At 46.8% G+C, this 18,730-nt stretch overlaps 3 protein-coding genes across 3 annotated transcripts in view; all 3 read right to left on the reverse strand.

Annotated features, from left to right (window-relative positions):
* Nucleotides 1–319: 319 nt before the first annotated feature.
* T265_07479 (hypothetical protein) lies at nt 320–625 on the reverse strand (the record flags this gene model as incomplete). The annotated part of the gene is made up of 1 exon (XM_009173012.1): nt 320–625. The coding sequence occupies one exon, from the start codon at nt 623–625 to the stop codon at nt 320–322; it is 306 nt and encodes a 101-aa protein (XP_009171276.1).
* Nucleotides 626–3,156: 2,531 nt separating this feature from the next.
* T265_07480 (hypothetical protein) lies at nt 3,157–3,747 on the reverse strand (the record flags this gene model as incomplete). Its single annotated transcript, XM_009173013.1, has 2 exons — nt 3,157–3,351; nt 3,650–3,747. 2 exons carry the CDS (start codon nt 3,745–3,747, stop codon nt 3,234–3,236), a joined length of 216 nt encoding a protein of 71 aa, XP_009171277.1.
* Nucleotides 3,748–8,302: 4,555 nt separating this feature from the next.
* The window catches only part of T265_07481 (hypothetical protein), a gene marked incomplete at both ends in the record, with an annotated part of 13,289 nt that continues 2,861 nt past the window's right edge, over nt 8,303–18,730 (reverse strand). The window contains 4 exons of the mRNA XM_009173014.1: nt 8,303–8,452; nt 10,048–10,288; nt 10,733–11,049; nt 11,190–11,647. Of these exons, the coding sequence (XP_009171278.1) occupies nt 8,303–8,452; nt 10,048–10,288; nt 10,733–11,049; nt 11,190–11,647 (1,166 nt within the window). The remainder of the gene's footprint in view (nt 8,453–10,047; nt 10,289–10,732; nt 11,050–11,189; nt 11,648–18,730) is intronic.

Here is an 18,730-nt window from a genome sequence, read left to right on the forward strand (position 1 = left end):
GTATTATGTGGGATTTAATTTGACCGCAAACGGATACAATCAAATGCTTTGTTAAAAAAAGACTTTGTACAAAGGGTTCAGCAGAATTACTTCTTCAATCGTTTCTTGTTCGAAGATGACGTTTTCCGAAATTTGGTTCGTGATTTCCTGAAATCATGTGAGAATGACCTTGAACATGAAGCGGAGGCAACCTACGTAGTTCGGGCAACCTTGCTCCCGCTTTGCTTGCCTTTTGTCTTTTGCCTCTTTTTCCGTTTTATTTTATTCAAAGGGACTTGTTTGTTGACGGTAGTTGAAGCGGTCTAGAAAGTGAAGCGGATCAATGAGAAACAGGTTCAACAATACATACATCAACCGGGAGCAAGGCTGCCTTCGCTTTGCTTTCGGCTTTATCCCGCATGAGTTGTTTGTAGTTGATGAACTGTTTCTTCGGTGGAGCTGCACCCATTCGTAACAACAAGGCTTTTCGAGCTTCGCGACGATCAACACCCTTCTTCATTGAAATGTTGAAACGCATCAAGTCATAGGGAATATCACTGAGCTTTAGGTAGATACTCTCATCCTCATTCCCTTGTGCTGGATTAGCGCTCACAGGACGTCCAGACGGAGGCTTTTTCTTTGTCATTGTGTTGAATGAGGCTAGAATGGGGAAACAGACATGAGTGGAACGATTGCAGTGGGAATGGGTGAAATTCCGAAAAAAGGTACATTAGTTTTTTATGGATATAGTAAAGCCAAGCACTGGGTATACGTTCAGAGGCAAATCATCATATACATCGTCATCGTTCAGCTGTAGCACCCTTTCAGTGCCTAGCTGCCACGCCACTCGAAGGAAAGCACGAGGGCGGGGACACTACCAGGTTGCCCAAGGCTAGACGGGGGAAGTCGAGAGGCACAGGTCGGGCTTGAACCACGGACCTTCCGGTCAGTAGATTCGCGCTCTAACCACTTGAACCATCTCGACATCTCTGCAAAGCGCTGCAAGGGAGAGATATTCCCTTCGGTAATATGTTTTCCACCGCTGAATCAGCTCGCTGGAAAGAGTACCCCGTACGAAGAGACGCTCTACAGTTAGTCAATTCACGCACACACCACTTACTACTTTTCGGTTCGATCACGAGCAGTATCTGAGCAAGCGTTTGCAACATTGTCCGATTGATCAGATAGGCGGCAGTACAACAGTCCAAGGACCTGGAAACAGTTCTATTTAACTGCGCTGTCTCCGTACAAATCAGTAGTATATTGTACTCCAAACTGAGCTGCACTGAGAACAACGCCCTCTTTCTTAAACGAAAATTGCAGAAGAATAGTAAGTTTCAATCTCATGTCATTCAAGTGCTCGTACAGAACAAACAGTTATTCGAGTAGAACATAGGGTCAACGGAAACTCGGGGACTGTGCCTACCTGATGAGCCCGAACTGGAATGGAAAAACCGGTCGTGGGCTGTCGAAGAGTTTTCAGCAACCTTGTGAGTAGTTTCCTTTATGAAGGCATACTGCCGAATCCCGAATATCGTGTCAGCTGAATCATAAGGCGGCCTGTGTGCGGCACATTGAGCTGGAGGACATCATAAACGAGAGATTCAATTGAGTCTCCCGTGAAAACCAAATTGATTTGCAAATGAGTGTATTTTTCGAAAACAGTGCAATTCGGGTTCAAGTAGATCATAAGGTTGACGGAAACTCGGGGACTGTGCCTACCTGATGAGCCCGAACTGGAATGGAAAAACCGGTCGTGGGCTGTCGAAGAGTTTTCAACTTTGATGAGCTCTCTTCACTCAGTGACACGAGTAGATCAGAGTGTATCTGACGTCAAGCAATCAAGCGTCAGCTGGGAATCCTTAACACATCGACTTAATTGGTGAAAAATGGACGTTGCAATGTGACCACTGCAAGTTGCACTTGTCCAAGAAATGTTACGTGACTTCCAAGGTGAAAATACGGGCAAGGGGCTTCGCGGGCAAACCGATGCAAAAATAAAACGACGAAATATCGGTTATTGTCCTAATCGAATATCACTTCGATTGAACGAATGTGTCACATGTGGGCTACGGACTAAACGAATGCATCCCTTGACTGGTCAGAGTATCAGTCAATCTAGACCGGACATCTATAGCTCGATGCTTTTCGCCCTCTCACGAATATGCTTGCGCGACGTTGTGGCACACTGTGATAACCCTATACATACGGCTAGACTAATACACTCACTTGCATAAGAATTTGGTTTTCACGCGTGGCCCACCTAGAACCCCGCTGAATCTCTCGTTTATGATGTTCTTTATCAGGTAATTGTGCAGTGCCGGCCAGCCTCATGGTTCAGTTGGTTCGATAATCGAAGCATTGCAAAGCATTGTAGAGAATATCATAAACGAGAGATTCAGCCAGGTTTTCAGGTAAGTCTCCTGTGAAAACTAGGTCGTTAGCTTGTTCACAGTCATACCACTCTCGTTTGAACGCTCGTCCTCCTGTTCTGGCGTAATCATTCCGGTGAGTCCACACCAAACGGGGAAGCACTGGACTCGAGTTTCGCTCTTATTAGAGCTCATTAGCAGTGCATACCCAGTGGCCGCGCCGGGATCTGAACCCCGGAAACCTGAACTGCGAGGCGAGCGTGTAACCACTACTCCACCAACGCACGTTGGACGCATCTGAACAGGTGAACGTGTTCACACTTGAGCAATATGATTGGTGTGCCCGATCAATCGAACGACGACCCAGTAAAACTATCTTGGTTGTGACGATCAATAAACCCTCCAGTCAGGTAGCGTGACACACGCTTGAAACCCACTGGGAAACTTTTTGGTTGCAATTTTGGGGTTTTGCGGGATAGATGTTTTGTTCGTAGCCACACCAGATGAGAGTGTACTAGTCTAAACTGAATGTTTAATTTTCATAACACCTAGAGTAGGAGTCGGTCCAACCTTTGGCAATCCTACTTTGCTAACTTCCCAAATTCAGAATGAACGCGAAGTCATCAGTTTTGAGAAAACTGTCATCGGTCATCGCGAGTGATGACTAAACGTCCGCCCAGCCCAGTGAACAAATCAACAGCCCCCGTTAGAAATTGAACTACAAGTATTTAATTCAATCGGATGGCTCTGCCCTATCACTTCGGTGTTCGCACAATCAACTCTGTAAAACTAAGAATAACAAAAGTCTGTGAATTTGAAGCTATTATTGGAATTCGCATTTGTACAGAAAGGGGGAGGGGTAGGTGGACAAGTTGAGCGTTATCAGTCCACATCCTCGAGACCAAGAGAGGCTTGAGAATGACCCGAAGATGATTCCGCGTCACTGCTGGTGTCGGTAGAATCGTCGCTGAGTAAATCATGTGCACGAGACTCGCGGAAGCTGCAGAACAAGAAAAAACAAGCTGGCGGTAAGAGACGAGTGTAAAACACATCCTAGCCCTCTAACGTTCGTAAAACAAAGCATGGGTGGACAAAGTTTTCACAGGAGTAATGAAACTTTGTATAGGTTCAAATCAGTTAATATGCGCAAAATGTCCTGAAACAAAGAATTTTTACACGTTTGCTACCTAAATAACCAGAGTCGACGGATGGTCAATGTCAACTCTGATAGACTGGAATCCAAGAATTTTAAAACAGAACTCTCAACCCTTTGTTTGCTACGGTCTAAGAAAAAGTACTTTGGCATGAAAACGGGGACAAGATGATTTAGTGGTCCAAAAGAGTCACACATGTCCGATCCCGATATCAAGACTCCGTGATAGATGTGTGCAGACATGGTGTGCAAAAGAGCTCGAGACAACTCAGTGGTTAAGGGGACCGGAAAGTCCAGTGCTCGAACAAAACTCCGGCATGCGAACTGATCTTGTTCAGGCTTGCTTCATGCTTCCTTCGGGTAGCATGGTAACTGGTCGCTGAAAGGGTGTTACGGATGAATGATCATCATAATCAAATCTCGGACATCCAAATACTTTGGACAACGATTTGTGGCATCTGGACACATGCGGGTTTGAAGTTGCGTCAGTCACATCAATTCAGCATGATCTGTGGGCTGTTGGATAGACGATACGAACAATCACAAGATCAAGAAACCCGGCGATTGCTAGTACTGCCAACCGCATGTATACGACCCATGTATCGATTGGTGTTCACTTGTAGGATATCGATTAGACTCACTGTTAAACGTGGCCCGTGAAGAAAAATCATCCGGCAGTTTCCTTTGAGACACGATTATTGACCGTTTGGTAGTTGCTGTAGTACAAGTGTGACGGTGTACTGGAATTCGCATTTGTACAGAAAGGGGGAGGGGTAGATGGACAAGTTGAGCGTTATCAGTCCACATCCTCGAGACCAAGAGAGGCTTGAGAATGACCCGAAGATGATTCCGCGTCACTGCTGGTGTCGGTAGAATCGTCGCTGAGTAAATCATGTGCACGAGACTCGCGGAAGCTGCAGAACAAGAAAAAACAAGCTGGCGGTAAGAGACGAGTGTAAAACAGATCCTAGCCCTCTAACGTTCGTAAAACAAAGCATGGGTGGACAAAGTTTTCACAGGAGTAATGAAACTTTGTATAGGTTCAAATCAGTTAATATGCGCAAAATGTCCTGAAACAAAGAATTTTTACACGTTTGCTACCTAAATAACCAGAGTCGACGGATGGTCAATGTCAACTCTGATAGACTGGAATCCAAGAATTTTAAAACAGAACTCTCAACCCTTTGTTTGCTACGGTCTAAGAAAAAGTACTTTGGCATGAAAACGGGGACAAGATGATTTAGTGGTCCAAAAGAGTCACACATGTCCGATCCCGATATCAAGACTCCGTGATAGATGTGTGCAGACATGGTGTGCAAAAGAGCTCGAGACAACCCAGTGGTTAAGGGGACCGGAAAGTCCAGTGCTCCAACCAAACTCCGGCATGCGAACTGATCTTGTTCAGGCTTGCTTCATGCTTCCTTCGGGTAGCATGGTAACTAGTCGCTGAAAGGGTGTTACGGATGAATGATCATCATCATCACATCTTGGACATCCAAATACTTTGGACAACGATTTGTGGCATCTGGACACATGCGGGTTTGAAGTTGCGTCAGTCACATCAATTCAGCATGATCTGTGGGCTGTTGGATAGACGATACGAACAATCACAAGATCAAGAAACCCGGCGATTGCTAGTACTGCCAACCGCATGTATACGACCCATGTATCGATTGGTGTTCACTTGTAGGATATCGATTAGACTCACTGTTAAACGTGGCCCGTGAAGAAAAATCATCCGGCAGTTTCCTTTGAGACACGATTATTGACCGTTTGGTAGTTGCTGTAGTACAAGTGTGACGGTGTACGCTACTGATGAAGCATGCAAGTAGTCTATTGTCTGGTGTTCAGCCTCCGCGTCCGTATCTGACGGAAGGTGAGGGTTACTATGAAAATTATGGGACCGATTTGCAGTGTTCGTTTATGAGTGCTTAATATTCGAAGAAAGTACAGGAGAGTTCAAGTGAACGCTTGAGAATGTTCTTTTTTTGAAAAACAGATGTCAAAACTGGATCATGAGGCCATTTGATGTTAGTGGCCGATGGGATCTTTTCCAGAAAAGCCCCGCCAAAACATTAACCCCCGTCACCCAAAAAAGGTTAAAAAAGAGGATATGAAATTTGTACTTCTGGTTTTTATTGGAGAGGATGAAATTGGGACATGCCACTAATAATTTGAATGAAAAGGTCCGTTTTTCGGTACCTTTGCCTCCAAACGAACTCACACAAGTAGCTGTCCACTAATGATCGGTGTGTGCCGCATTGGCATTTATTCTGCATCTTGTAGACGTGCCAAAGAGATTCGATGGTTTGTGTGTGAGCTCCAGTCGTTGGATCCACAAATTGTTCGGTATGATTAACCATTTCATGAGTAAAAGTCATGTCAATCATCGTTTCAATTCCTTAGTACGATGCCCACATATCGGAGATGATGATTGAGCCGGGAGTGATGTAGGCCTGGATTGTGTCCATCAAAGTGGTGGCAATTCGATCTGGCACTGAACATCTCCTTAGTCCCCCGGCAGATCCCTCCGAAAATCCACTGCTGGGGAAGGACTCGCCCTGCGTGGTTTTTACGGTGAGATATTAACGTTTCATCGATCTCGACGTGTAGACCTAGGCCACCGATAGCTGTTGGAGTCTGCAAAAGCTGCCAGCCGCAAACTTCGCGAAGAAAGTTCTTTCAGTCAACAGCGGTGGTGTGGCTAATAGATAATTTCTCTGAGCAGAATTTGATTTTTGCCAAATTTTCGGACCAGCAATAAATGAATATAATTACTGTCCTAAACTCCAACCAAGTTCCCTTTCGAAGACTGATATATTGCCGACACTGGCGGGCATTACACCTCCACCTGTCAGAAACAGTTGAAATTGTCATTTGGTAGCCATTGTTGCTAAAAGTTGCTGATGAATCACTCCGCGGCTTTGCAAAAGCCGTATTTCTGTCTCCTTGTCATGAACGAGAGTTGAAAGCGTCAGAAGCTTCATTTAAGGTTTTACACCCGAACGGAGAAAATTTTTGCACAAAATGAGCCTGGATGTGCATAAGGAATTGGTTTCATCAAAAATAGGTGAAGGCTGTGTGCGTACATTAAATTGGAACTGGCAAAAAGTGGCGGGGCTTAACTTTTCGCACATGCACTTTTTGCATTACTGGCGGGGCTTATCCTGAAAAGATCCGTACTACTAACTGTATGAATACGATCCAGGTGCTGATTGGTGTTCACTTGTAGGACATCGATTAGACAATCATCCGGCAGTTGTCATAGAGACACGATTATTGACCATTTATTAGTTGCTGTAGTACAAGCGTGACGGCGTATGCTACTGATGAAGCAAGCAAGTAGTCTATTGTCTAGTGTCCAGCGTCCGCCTCCGTATCTGACGGAAGGTGGAAGTTAGTAAGAAAATTATGGAACCGATTTGCAGTGTTCGTTTATGATTGTTTAATGATCGAAGAAAGTACAGAAGAGTTCAAGTGAACACTTGAGAATGTTCATTTTTTGTTGTTGAAAAACTGAGATGTTTACTTTCGCGTTTAATTACTTGTAGCCGCTTGATTCATGTTTGCTAATGAATAACTTCGCACAAAGGGCTTCACTCCTTTCGCCAATATAGGTGCTCTCTGGTCATGAGATCCTTGGATCACTTTTCAGTGTTACAAACTGTGACACACCAAAATGCGCGGCGTGATTTCTGCTATATCGATTCGCCAGCTACTAGCAGAGTGTGTGCAACAATCTGCCTGACAGTAAAGCAAAGTACAAGAAATAGCCTTGGAGCTGATCGTAAGCCATGGTGCCCTGGACAGGCTGCCTTTGGAGACGCCCAGATACTTTCATAAAAGAAACTACTCACAAGGTTGGTGAAAACTCTTCGACAGCCCACGACCGGTTTCGCCCCTCTTGGGACTCATCAGGTAGGCGCAGTTCCCGAGTTTCCGTCAACCTTATGATCTACGCCCAAATACTCTTCCATCTAGTCGACACGAAGCACATTATATACTGGCACACAACCTACGAAAACACCTGGCGTGCTGGGTGGAGCACCTGATAGTTCAGTATGCCTGACTATCTGGTACCTCTGAACTAGCAACCGCTTCGAACCTGGGAACATTGACTTGTTGCCCCAGATTCCTCAAAGAACATTGGGTTGGAAGATGGCGACGAGACCGTGGCAAGATTGGGCCTCCCTGTTCTCCAAGATCTGACGTGTCGAGGGGTTCTCTGGGTTGAGTCGATTGTGGAGATCTCACGAAGGAGATAACTAGTGGCACTGACAGACAATAGCTGTTAGCTCACTGGAAACAAGTGTGGCGAGTCAATTGTGAGAGCATAAGTGTCCTCGGTGGCCCAGTCAGTCGAGTGACGACCTCGTAAGCAGGAGGTCGGGGAAGCGAAACCATTTCCAGACCATGTTACGTGTACTTTTCACCTCCTTATCACACAGCTCCCTCTGATATTCACCATGAACAACTTCTTATCCAAAATTAGATCTGTTCACCATACAATTAATTGATTCAAACAAAGAACCGCCAGAGGATCGTGGTAACGAAGAGGAAAACATATGACTCCACTGACCTTCCGAGTTTGATCGATGGGCTTGGTAAGGAAGGATAAGGAGGAAGGGAATGTTTCACTCGGGCCTCCTGGGTAGAAACGAAAAGGGAAGAGAACACACACATAGAGAGAGAGATGAACCAGCATCAAAGACTGTTTTTTGGTCTAAATTAAAGAACTGACATTATCATAAGTAGTAGCCGTCAGAGACAGCTTCTATTGAACCAGTCAAACCAAGTATTAAACGATAAATGGGATTTCTGGTCGTTTTTTGCTTGTGTCACAGTTCTTCTCAAAGAGAAGAGAGCAAAGAGTGGGGTTGACGGCAATGGCTGGCACGAGTTCAGGGACAACACGGTTGGCCAACAGCAACAGATTGAGGTCGGAGACCTAGAGTATTCTGTTGACAGGATAGCTACGTAGCGGAGGTGGTAGGCAACTCGGGCGGTAGTCCAAGCCTGCTGCACCACTTAACCTATAACTGGTTTGCAGCGACATGGCTTAAGTGGTTAGGCCGTGAATTTACCGTCCGGAAGGTCCGTGGTTCGAACCCGACCTCTGCCTCTCGACTTCCCCCCCTCTAGGCTTGGGCAACCTGGCAGTATCCCAACCCTCGTGCAACCTTCGGGTGGCATGGCAGCTAGGCACCGGAAGGGTGCTACAGCTTAATGATTCTATTTTTTGCAGCTTCAAGTCCCTAAGTCAGATTTCCTTACTTCAGGGGGACATGAGGCTAGGTCATGCATTGAAGGGTACTGCGGTGAACATCGGTGGCCCGGATGAGTTCACTGGTAGCTGTTGTTCACGTAGCAGTTGATCTCTTCACAGGGGTCGGCAATTGGCTTGCAAGAAAACACGTAAGAAAACACGTACTTTTACACAAGGCCTTCTGAAGTGCGGCTCACCCATCGTTGTAATTCCGCGCCCATCTAAGAAGACTCTAATAGGTCAGTTTCAGTGACTGTTCGATCATACCGTGTATTCAGTAGTTGTTATAATTCATGCATCCTAGCACAGGATGCTTATTCAAATAGCAAGGCGGTCGAGTTTGTTGAGGTCAAGGCTTTCACGTTTATCCTACCCAAATCGTTCAGCTGTAGCACCCCTTCGGTGCCTAGCTGCCATGCAACCCGAAGGTTGCCCAAGCCTAGACGGGGGAAGTCGAGAGACAGAGGTCGGGTGCGAACCACGGACCTTCCGGTCAGTAAATTCGCGCTCTAACCACTTGGGCCATCTCGCTCCCGCTTCCTCTACTCACAAAGGGCTATACGAAGCGAATGATCTACCGAATATAAAAATAACATGGAGAGCACATGAAGAGAATTGCTCGAGTGTGGAGTGCACATTGGATCAGTAATGCTGAAGTACTTTGAGTGCTTTTCGGGAAAAAAAACAACTCGTCCACGATAGACGAACTGATCACACTGCATAGGTTGCCCTGGCTTGGTCACGTGCTCCGTATGCTGGTGGACAGACTTCCTCGAAGGACGACTCTTTTCGTAGAACCACGCGAAGGGTTGAAGCAAGCTAGGACAGATCGAAGAATAACTTGGCAGCGAATTATGAAAGCCATTACGAGCGAACCCAACTGCGCTGGTCAATGCCGTCCCCTTGGATGGGAACGTCGAGACGAGACACATCGTCAGACATGGACCAGTCGCGCCCTCAATGGCGCTCGTGTATCCAAGCTATTGCCTTCAATTCATAGCTCCCTTCCCAATCCCCCAACTGACAACCCACTGAGAGTGCTGAATTTTTGCACCAATTTATCATTTCCCACCTGCAATGTGCAGCTACCTACGCCCCCCCACCCAAATCATCGGAGGGTTGTCAATTATTACCGTGGCAATCTGCTCAATATGTAGGTTTGAATTGAATAGGGTTACTGGTGAAGCGACTGTCCTCATGTGCATTAAAGTTTACAGCACTTCTTGGGCTAAGGCAATGAAAACGAGTACAGCGTCGCGGTAGCATTTATGACGCACCTGAAATTGTCTTTGAACCTTTCGCATCAACTCGATTGACCGGTCCATGTCCAAACACTGTGAGTGCCGGTCCCCAGCAGGATCCAACATCGTGTTACCACCAGCTGTCCAAGCCAACAACTTGCCTTGTCCGTATGTCTTGGTTTCTGACGTCATAGCAGAGTAGTCAAACGGTTCGGATCCCACTGTGTTCCGCTTGAAGTGAATTTTGTCTTCACCCATATGTAAGCGAAGATGACGACTAAGGTGACTATAGGGCAGAATGAGTGAAACAAATAGCCGAGTTACGCGACGTAACGCTGGCCATGGTTTGACGGCAGTAAAAAAAAATTGAACGACGCCACTAACTAAACAGTGAGTAGTGTGTTCGAGATGCAAAATTAGTGCCATTACCATGCACCACGGTCGATTACCAGCCGGTAAAGAAACCAGTCGTTCTATTTTGGATGGTATGTCTAGGACCAGTTGCGATACGATAGATGTGCTTTCATTTTTACCAAGGCTGTCAGAAAATTTCTGCTCTGAGAACGCTTGTGTCACTAGATTTGGGCAGCCTAAAAGAGCTCCGCGTCATAAGGCGTCCAGTAGCCAATGTTTACTTTGTCCTTTTCACTTTGTAAATGAATTTCAGGGGATTCGGTGAACTCACCGATTGGCGAAAACCGGTCAGTACCTATTAACTTACTCATACACATGCCTGAAGAATCGATAAAGGATTTGGAGAACATCTAGACTATTGGTCACAAACGGTTGGACCGTCTCATCACGTGACTCTGTGTTGCTGGCTAGTTCGAAACTCAGTAGACCACTGAATCCTTGCCAACCATAGAGGCCAGCGAGTCGAGTGAGCCGAGTGCGACCCAAGCCCACAGAGGCCAGTCGGCGCAGTATGGAATCCGGGACGGCTTCAAGAGTGGGACGACAGAGTTCCATTTCCGTTTTCTCATTTATCAAGGAACAGGAAGTTTTTAGTTGACGCAAAATGTGCAACTCCAGGGGAGCCTGAAACAAAGCAGAAAGAAAGGAGAGAAAATATACAACAACATCGACGCATATGCAAGGACTGGAGAGGAGAGCACTCAGAAAACCCTTCCAAAATAGATGTCCACCAAGCCCGTCAGAGGTGACAGTCAAAAACTCACCTCCATCCATGGCAAACTGTGAACCTTTCCGACCCGTAAGAATTCCTGTATTGTCGAATAGTTTCGCGGTTTCAGCTTTGGTGCGCCCTGTTCTGATGAGATGAAAAGCTGTTGGGATACAGAGCGACACTCATCAACCAGTTTGGTCTTGAAATCCAGTTCAGCCTCTTCAAATGCGCAACCTGAAGTGTCCCGTTGAAAAAGTGCACTCAAGTCCAAGAAGCGGCAGTCACGAGGCATTGAAGATCGTGCCAAACTAGAGTGTCGCGTTGTCCGGAGCAGACGACTTAAGTAAACCAACTGATCTGGAGTTGTCTGCGAACAGCTGATGAGACAAGGGACAGGGAGCTGGGAAGGGGGCCGTTTGGTTGTGCGATTGGAAGAAACCACAAAGTGCCACAGATCACGCAACGCCTCCGTCGGTGAACAGAGTTGTGGCCATGGATGTGAATCCCGTCCTGATTGGGTTAGTTGCTGAAACGAGAAGACCTATTCAAACATGTCCAAGGAAGAGCGATATATGAGGGTCCGAAATATGTTGAATAGCGTCACAAACATCTTGACTTGGTTAACAGGGGGAGACAAACACATACTGAACCCCGAGGACCTCGCGCCGAACCAGTGGCACCTTCGCAGACTAGAAGGGATGATGTAAACAGAATGGGGCCATTGATCGAATTCCAGTCACAACCCATGGCCATCTCCGTCGTGATTGGAGCTCACAAAGTGACCATCGACCGGGCTGTGCTCATAAGATGAGCAAATCTACCATGGTTGGGCTGTTTTACGTGTCGGACTATTCGTTCCAACGTCTACCGGGCAGTGCGATACCCAGCAGTCCAGAGGTGTGTTCCAAATTCCATTAAAAGAGGAGAGTTCCCTCTGGGTCAACAGGCAGCGAATACAAACTTTGAATACCTATCAGAAAGAGTTATGTACAAGTGTTAAATACTTGGTGAATACCAAGTTCGAGATTTGAATTCGCCCTTGGGTGATCAACAAACGTGTTTGCTGAAATGAAGACATCTTTCAGCGTGCGGTTACTATGTTACCCGTAGGAAGCCCCACAGTGAGTTTGCGATGGTAATTTTCCCACGGGTAACCTCAAGGATACCCTCGACAAGGACACCTAAAGAGGAGACAGCAGTGCAAACGCCCTGTGGTATTGACCCACGTTGCCAGATTAAACGACGGACACAGTAAGCATCACTGACGCATCATGCCGCAAAGTCCAAGGGACTCTTGACAAGAGTCCAGTCCCAGATACGTATGCAGTACGAATCGCTGTGACACGGTCGAGTACAAACCCAGGTTAGAGCCCGATACTCATTGCGCCCCTGTTTTCGCTAGTACTGTCGTGACATACAACCTCGTGTCTCAAATGTGACCTTATCCAAAAGGCACAAAAACCACTCGTTGGTGTAAATTACAGCAACCAGCGAGCATAACACACGCTGCGATCAATGCAAACGAAGTAAACTCTCCAAGACTTAGGTGCAGAGCGTGATACAATACTTCATATCTTCAAGAAGCAACACATTCGAATAGTTGGATACGCTTTCCGCATCGGTGTGTGTGTGTGTGGGGGGGAAGTTATTGTGCCGAACTGCCCGAACCCAGGAAGGAGAGAAAGGAAAGTCCAGAATGGATTGGGAACTTCGGATGTCACTCTCTGAGAAGGTTGAAACTTCATCGGAATAACCACTACAAACATTGGGCAATCGTGCGCTAACATGATTAGATTTTTTAGCCTCACTCTACCGAAATGTCCTGACCCAATGTCTTGACGCAATTCTGTGAAAAACGCCAAAAGTAATATTTGAACAAACTAAGGGGAGTGCGTTGCGAGAGCTGCCAAATGAAGCACTGTACCATTGTAATGAGCGAATGCATCCAGCCAACAGGTGAACGGATGGACTAACACGCACTCAACCATACACGTTACGGAAATCGAGTCTCTCATGCATTAAGGCGAAGAGACAATGTCACACTCAATGTACCTTTCGCTCAACCGAGAGCTAAACTAAACGACCTTGCAAGTTTTGATGGCCAACCTGAACAGGTCTTTCTAGTTCATGTAATACTGACTGAACTGAGGGCGGACAGAGAACCGATGTGTGTAGTTGTCAGGTTGAACGAGTTCTCTGGGGGTCAGTATGTGGGGGTGATCTTACCATGTCGTCATTGGTCGTGGATTAAACAATATTTATTGTTGCGCATCATACCTCTGTGGACTTGCATTTCGGAGATACTGGAAACCAGATAGCTCCAAGTCCAGTTCGAAACAAATAGCGATCCGACGACCTGTTGGACAGCAAGAACAACCAGGTATAAAGCAAGAAGATATGAGTGACGACAAAGTGAGAAACAGGCATAGAAAAGTGTTCGTTCGGTATATGGATGTCGACGACGATCAGTTGTAGCAACATTTCAGTGCCTAGCTGCCATGCCACCTGAAGGTTGCACGAGGGCTGGGATACTACCAGGTTGCCCAAGCCTAGACAGGGGAAGTCGAGAGAGAGAGAGTTCGGATTCGAACCACGGACCTTCCGGTCAGTAAGTTCGCGCTCTAACCACTTGAGCCATCTCGCCCCCTGTATAGATGTCATGTCACAGTAAAGCGTTCTGAAAACTTCCGGGTTGCTCACACCTAAAAAGCAGCCATCGATAAACTACATGTGGCCTTTTAGTCGGAGACTGCGGTCTAATCAATATGATATTCCAAGAAAAAACAGTGGCACTTCAGGGCAGAAGACAGCCATTGCCGAGTGTGAATATCCGGAACGAGAGGATCATAAAACGATAGTTATAAATGCTTCGTGGGGGCGAGATGGCTCAATGGTTAGAGTGCGAATTTACTAACCGGAAGGCTCGTGGTTCGAACCTAACCTGTGCCTCCTGACTTCTCCTGACTAGGCTTGGGTACCCTGGCAGTATTCCAGCCCTCGTGCTTCCTTCGGGTAGCATGGCAGCTAGGCACCGGAAGGGTGTTACAGCTGAACGATTTTTTCTCATACACTTTAATTGGGACGGTTGGTCCCTTACCTGGCAAGGAAACCTTACCCGTAAACTGAGTCTCCTTGGTAACTGCCGTCTCCTCGGATGGGGCCTGCTGGTCGAGACATATCAATGGTTAGTAACTCTAACAGATATGGCTGGGCCACGCGGTCAGTGGCAGTCTTGAATCAAAGTTTCATCGCGTGCTTCTTACTCCCTGACATGGCGGGCATACAGAACTGTTCGACGATAATGCAGCAGAGATTGGAACATCGCCTCCAACGTATGGCTCTCATTCCCCTATTTTCCGCGTCCTTAGAGAAAGGACCCGTAGTAGCTGGAACCATTGTACTTCGATGCACGGTTTGTGAGCTCGTCGACTTAGTTGGGTAGGAAGCAGTAAATTACTTCAATTACCACGATTGGGAAACCCAGGAAGCAACTCACTCGCAGTCGAAGACAACCAGGTGTACAAACTGTCCGGAAAATCGTAACGCAATTATAAACCAGTGGATGGAGGAGAGTAACAGGCTCGGCAGATTCAGAGTGTAGAGAATCTGGGTCACCTCGTGTGAGTTCAGTGTGCCGATGCATGTCGTATCGGAGTCGGACGAAGATGATTGTGGGTCTAAAGGTAGAAAGTACAAACAGTGTAAGACACATGCAGCATCTATGAGTGCCTGGCAACGAGGCGGATTTCCAACTCAAGAAAATAACAAGCTGACTACCGCGGTTTACCCGGGGACGTCATTAAACTGCTACTAATGGGTGCCGTTGAGGAGTTTCTGGTTAGCAAGCGCATTCAACGACCACATATACTGTAAAATGCATGTCAAAGGATCGAGCATTCTGGCCACCCAGTAAAATATCGCACGTGTTTTTTTTCCGCTTTTCCCAAAAAATCGTTCAGCTGTAGCACCCTTGCGTTGCCGAACTGCCACGCCACTCGAAGGAAGCATGAGGGCTGGAATACTATCAGGTTGTTCAAACCTAGAGAGGGGAAGTCGAGAGGCAGAGGTCTTGTTCGAACCACAAACCTCCTGGCCAGTAAATTCGCACTCTAACCACTGAGCCATTCCACCCCTAAAGGTAAGAACAATATCGCCTGTTCATACAAGATCTTCGCTTACAACAATTTGAAAAGGAGGCTCTCCAGCATTCGCTTTAGGCTCTGTACAACCAAACTCGTTGGCGCCAGGTTCGATTTTTAGTTCCATGAAGGATTTTATTGATGTTGTATCCTACGAGTCATGGGACAGTCCGCGATGAACCTCGTAAGCTGCGAAAACCAGCCATGTTGACCTTCTTTTCCCTGCTGCAGCGATTTCTGCTAACCGTATCCGGGGATCTCTATCTTCATTTACAACTTGCCACGTTTAAGCCCATTTCTGTTATCAACAAATTCAGATGGGGTGAGAAGAAACTGAGTTAAACCCTGAGTTTTACCTGCTCATCTTACGTTGGTCTGTAATTTTCAAACTTTATGACGGTAGTGACCTTTGTGAGGAAGTGTAGTGATGATCAGGCGGTCATACGAACATGGGTTCAGTTGAGAACTGCGCAACCTCCAGGGAATCTTGAAACGTTCACTACTGAAGACCCTCGAAAAGGGATAATACAAACAAACGGTGCTTTTTCTCCACGCTGCAGAGAGTGGTACAATTTTATTGTGGCAGAAAGGCGTGACTCCTTCATATACTTGATAATCCAGCGATTACCCTATAGCGTCTCGAATGCGTGAACTCACTTGTCCATCTGCGTTTGGCTCAAAAACCATTGCACGAGAAACTTCCACCCGCCCTCTCAGACGAGTAGAGTGTGACATGTGAATAACTATGAGCACATTCCTCCTCTCATGTGGACACAACACCCCCGGCGATCAGGAGTGCACACGACTGTTTTGGGATATGACTTACGCAGACCACGTGACCTGGGACAACCAGAACGCTGATTTCGCGGTGAAGGCGACGGACAAACAGAGTTGGGGAAACAAATGCAAACTCGCCAACCGGACGGCTGATCTGTATCGGTGGCTTCGATGTTCAGTATGGACACGAGAGGTAACTGCCAGCTTTCTTTTTGGTATTGACGTTTTGTTTTCATATGAGAAAGCGAACGTTTGTAAGAAACATGAGTCAATTTATATGGGTCAGTTTAAATGAGTCGACTGCAGTTCCAGGCGTATCGTTTGAGACTCGCTTGGAAAATATGGCTTTAATTAACGATTACACGGAACGAGTCATGGGACAGTCCGAGATGAACCCCGTAAGCTGCGCAAACCAGCCAGCTGAGCTTCTTTCCCTGCTGCAGCGATTTCTGCTAACCGTATCCGGGGATCTCTATCTTCATTTACAGCTCACCACGTCTAAGCCCATTCCTGTTATCAGCACATTCAGATGAGGTGAGAAGAAACTGAGTTAAACCCTGAGTAGATAAAGAAGATAAAGCGTTCAGCTGTAGCACCCTTCCGGTGCCTAGCTGCCATGCCACCCGAAGGGAGCACGAGGGCTGGGATACTGCCAGGTTGCCCAAGCCTAGACAGGGGAAGTCGAGTGGCGGAGGGCGGATTCGAACCGCGGACCTTCAGGTTAGTAATCCGCGCTCTAACCACTTCGGCCATCTCGCCCTGCGTTTTACCTGCTCACCTTATGTAACGATTGGCTACGAGGGTACGGATGATGCTATATTCTGTCCGAGAAGGGGTTTGCAAGACCAGGTTCGAACATAAGTGGATGGAAAATCGGCCAAAAGCCAACGGACATCCATGCGATGGGTGACTGATTTCCATGCAGATTCATTATTAGGCACGGGAGCGCAAGCAGAGAATTCTCACAAGAGCACATATTGGAAATGTGTGATTTCAACGACCTGGATCTACAGGTTCTTGTGGCGGTTCTCCTGCGTACAGAGGGTGCTAAGCCGGGAGAATAACCTCGCCAAGTGAAAATGGTTCTGAAATATGCGGATGATTGCAAAAGAATGCTCTGTCACACATATAGATCACGAGAAAAGTCTTCCTGGATCGATCGGAACTGAGGACCGTCAGAAAACGAAGGCTGCAGTCGCGGAACCAAAAGCACGATGGTTTTCGTGTAACCCGATCTACGCATTGTAAAGTTTCAAAGAGTTCATAGAATATCCCGTGAAACGGAAGCCAGCGGGTGGCTTGGCAGTGATATCAAGCAATGTACGCATTCTGCGATTAAAATCGTAGATTGAAAAAATGGAATTGGATGTTACCGGATTCAAATGACACTCAATAGAGTGAACCTTTCCCTTCTGCATGTATGATATTTCGCGCTGACAAGAATGACAGAAGTGGAGGTAGCTTGATTTCAGATTGATGCTAAAAGCTTAAATCCATCCTTTTCTAGTCTGAAAAAATCGTTCAGCTGTAGCACCCTTTCGGGACCTAGCTGCCATACCACCCGAAGGAAGCACGAGGGCTGGGATACTGCCAGATTGTCCAAGCCGGAACAGGGGAAGTCGAGAGACAGAGTTCGGGTTCAAACCACGGACCTTCCGATCAGTAAATTCGCGCTCTAACCACTTGGTCCATTTCGCCCCCTTTTCTAGTCTTCCGACAGCTCATAGGGAGAAGCTGCTTGACATTGTGTGAAGTAGAGACCGGGTGCACCGATGAATGGCGTCATGTACGGAATTTCAAATCTGTCAGGCAGGATCAATCCAGGGATATGGGCCAAGGTGAACATTATTTCACAGTTGGAGGCTACAGTGCTCCAAAAATGACATGAATAAAGCTTATTCCTAGGCACCCAACACCTACTTCGAGTTCGAAATGTTTAAAACTACAGCCAATCTCAGTCTGGTTCAGCGAGTACCATCCACACCCGGGGTAAAGTCAGGGCAAGCTTGTAACGTTCTGAACCTGATATTATTATCAAATTTGAGAGTTGATACCGAAGATTCGGCTTACCACGATCCCTTATGGTGTAGTGATCATCCTCTTTCACACTCTTGATGTGAAGATGTAGAAGCTTGCAAGCCTTTCTGTGAACGTAGGAATGTTTGGCAATGTGAGCAGCCAGCAGTGGTAAGGGTTGCCGAAAGATTAGAATTGCAAAAACTTGCTTATTTTCACCTTAAATTGATGTGGGTTCATGGTAAAGAATGGATTCAACAACTTTACAGTTCGTTCATCCCAATGTACAGAAGGCGATAATATTGGTGATGACTGTCATGGACTGGGCTACACGTGTTGTAGAAGACGGGGAATATGGAGCGGATTTAAGTTAAGTCGGAGGTCTTTGAAGGATGGTGAGTGTATGATATTCACACTATTCGAGCGTTGCGGGCACCGGAAAAAGGCAAAGCTGACCGAAGAGCCCGTACCCATTCCCGAACGTCGGCTTTCGTACTTAAGGAGGAGAACCGAAACATAGAACGTCGTCCCTTCACTGCAACCAACCAGCAAACTCAGCTGCGCTGGTCACTTCCGTCTTCCTGGATGGGGACCCCGAGACGAGCCACGTCAATGGCTAGAGACATTGTCAGATATGGCCCAGTCGCGCGCTCAATGGCGC

This window comes from Opisthorchis viverrini (genome assembly GCF_000715545.1).
Source record: "Opisthorchis viverrini unplaced genomic scaffold opera_v5_171, whole genome shotgun sequence".
Taxonomy (NCBI): domain Eukaryota; kingdom Metazoa; phylum Platyhelminthes; class Trematoda; order Opisthorchiida; family Opisthorchiidae; genus Opisthorchis; species Opisthorchis viverrini.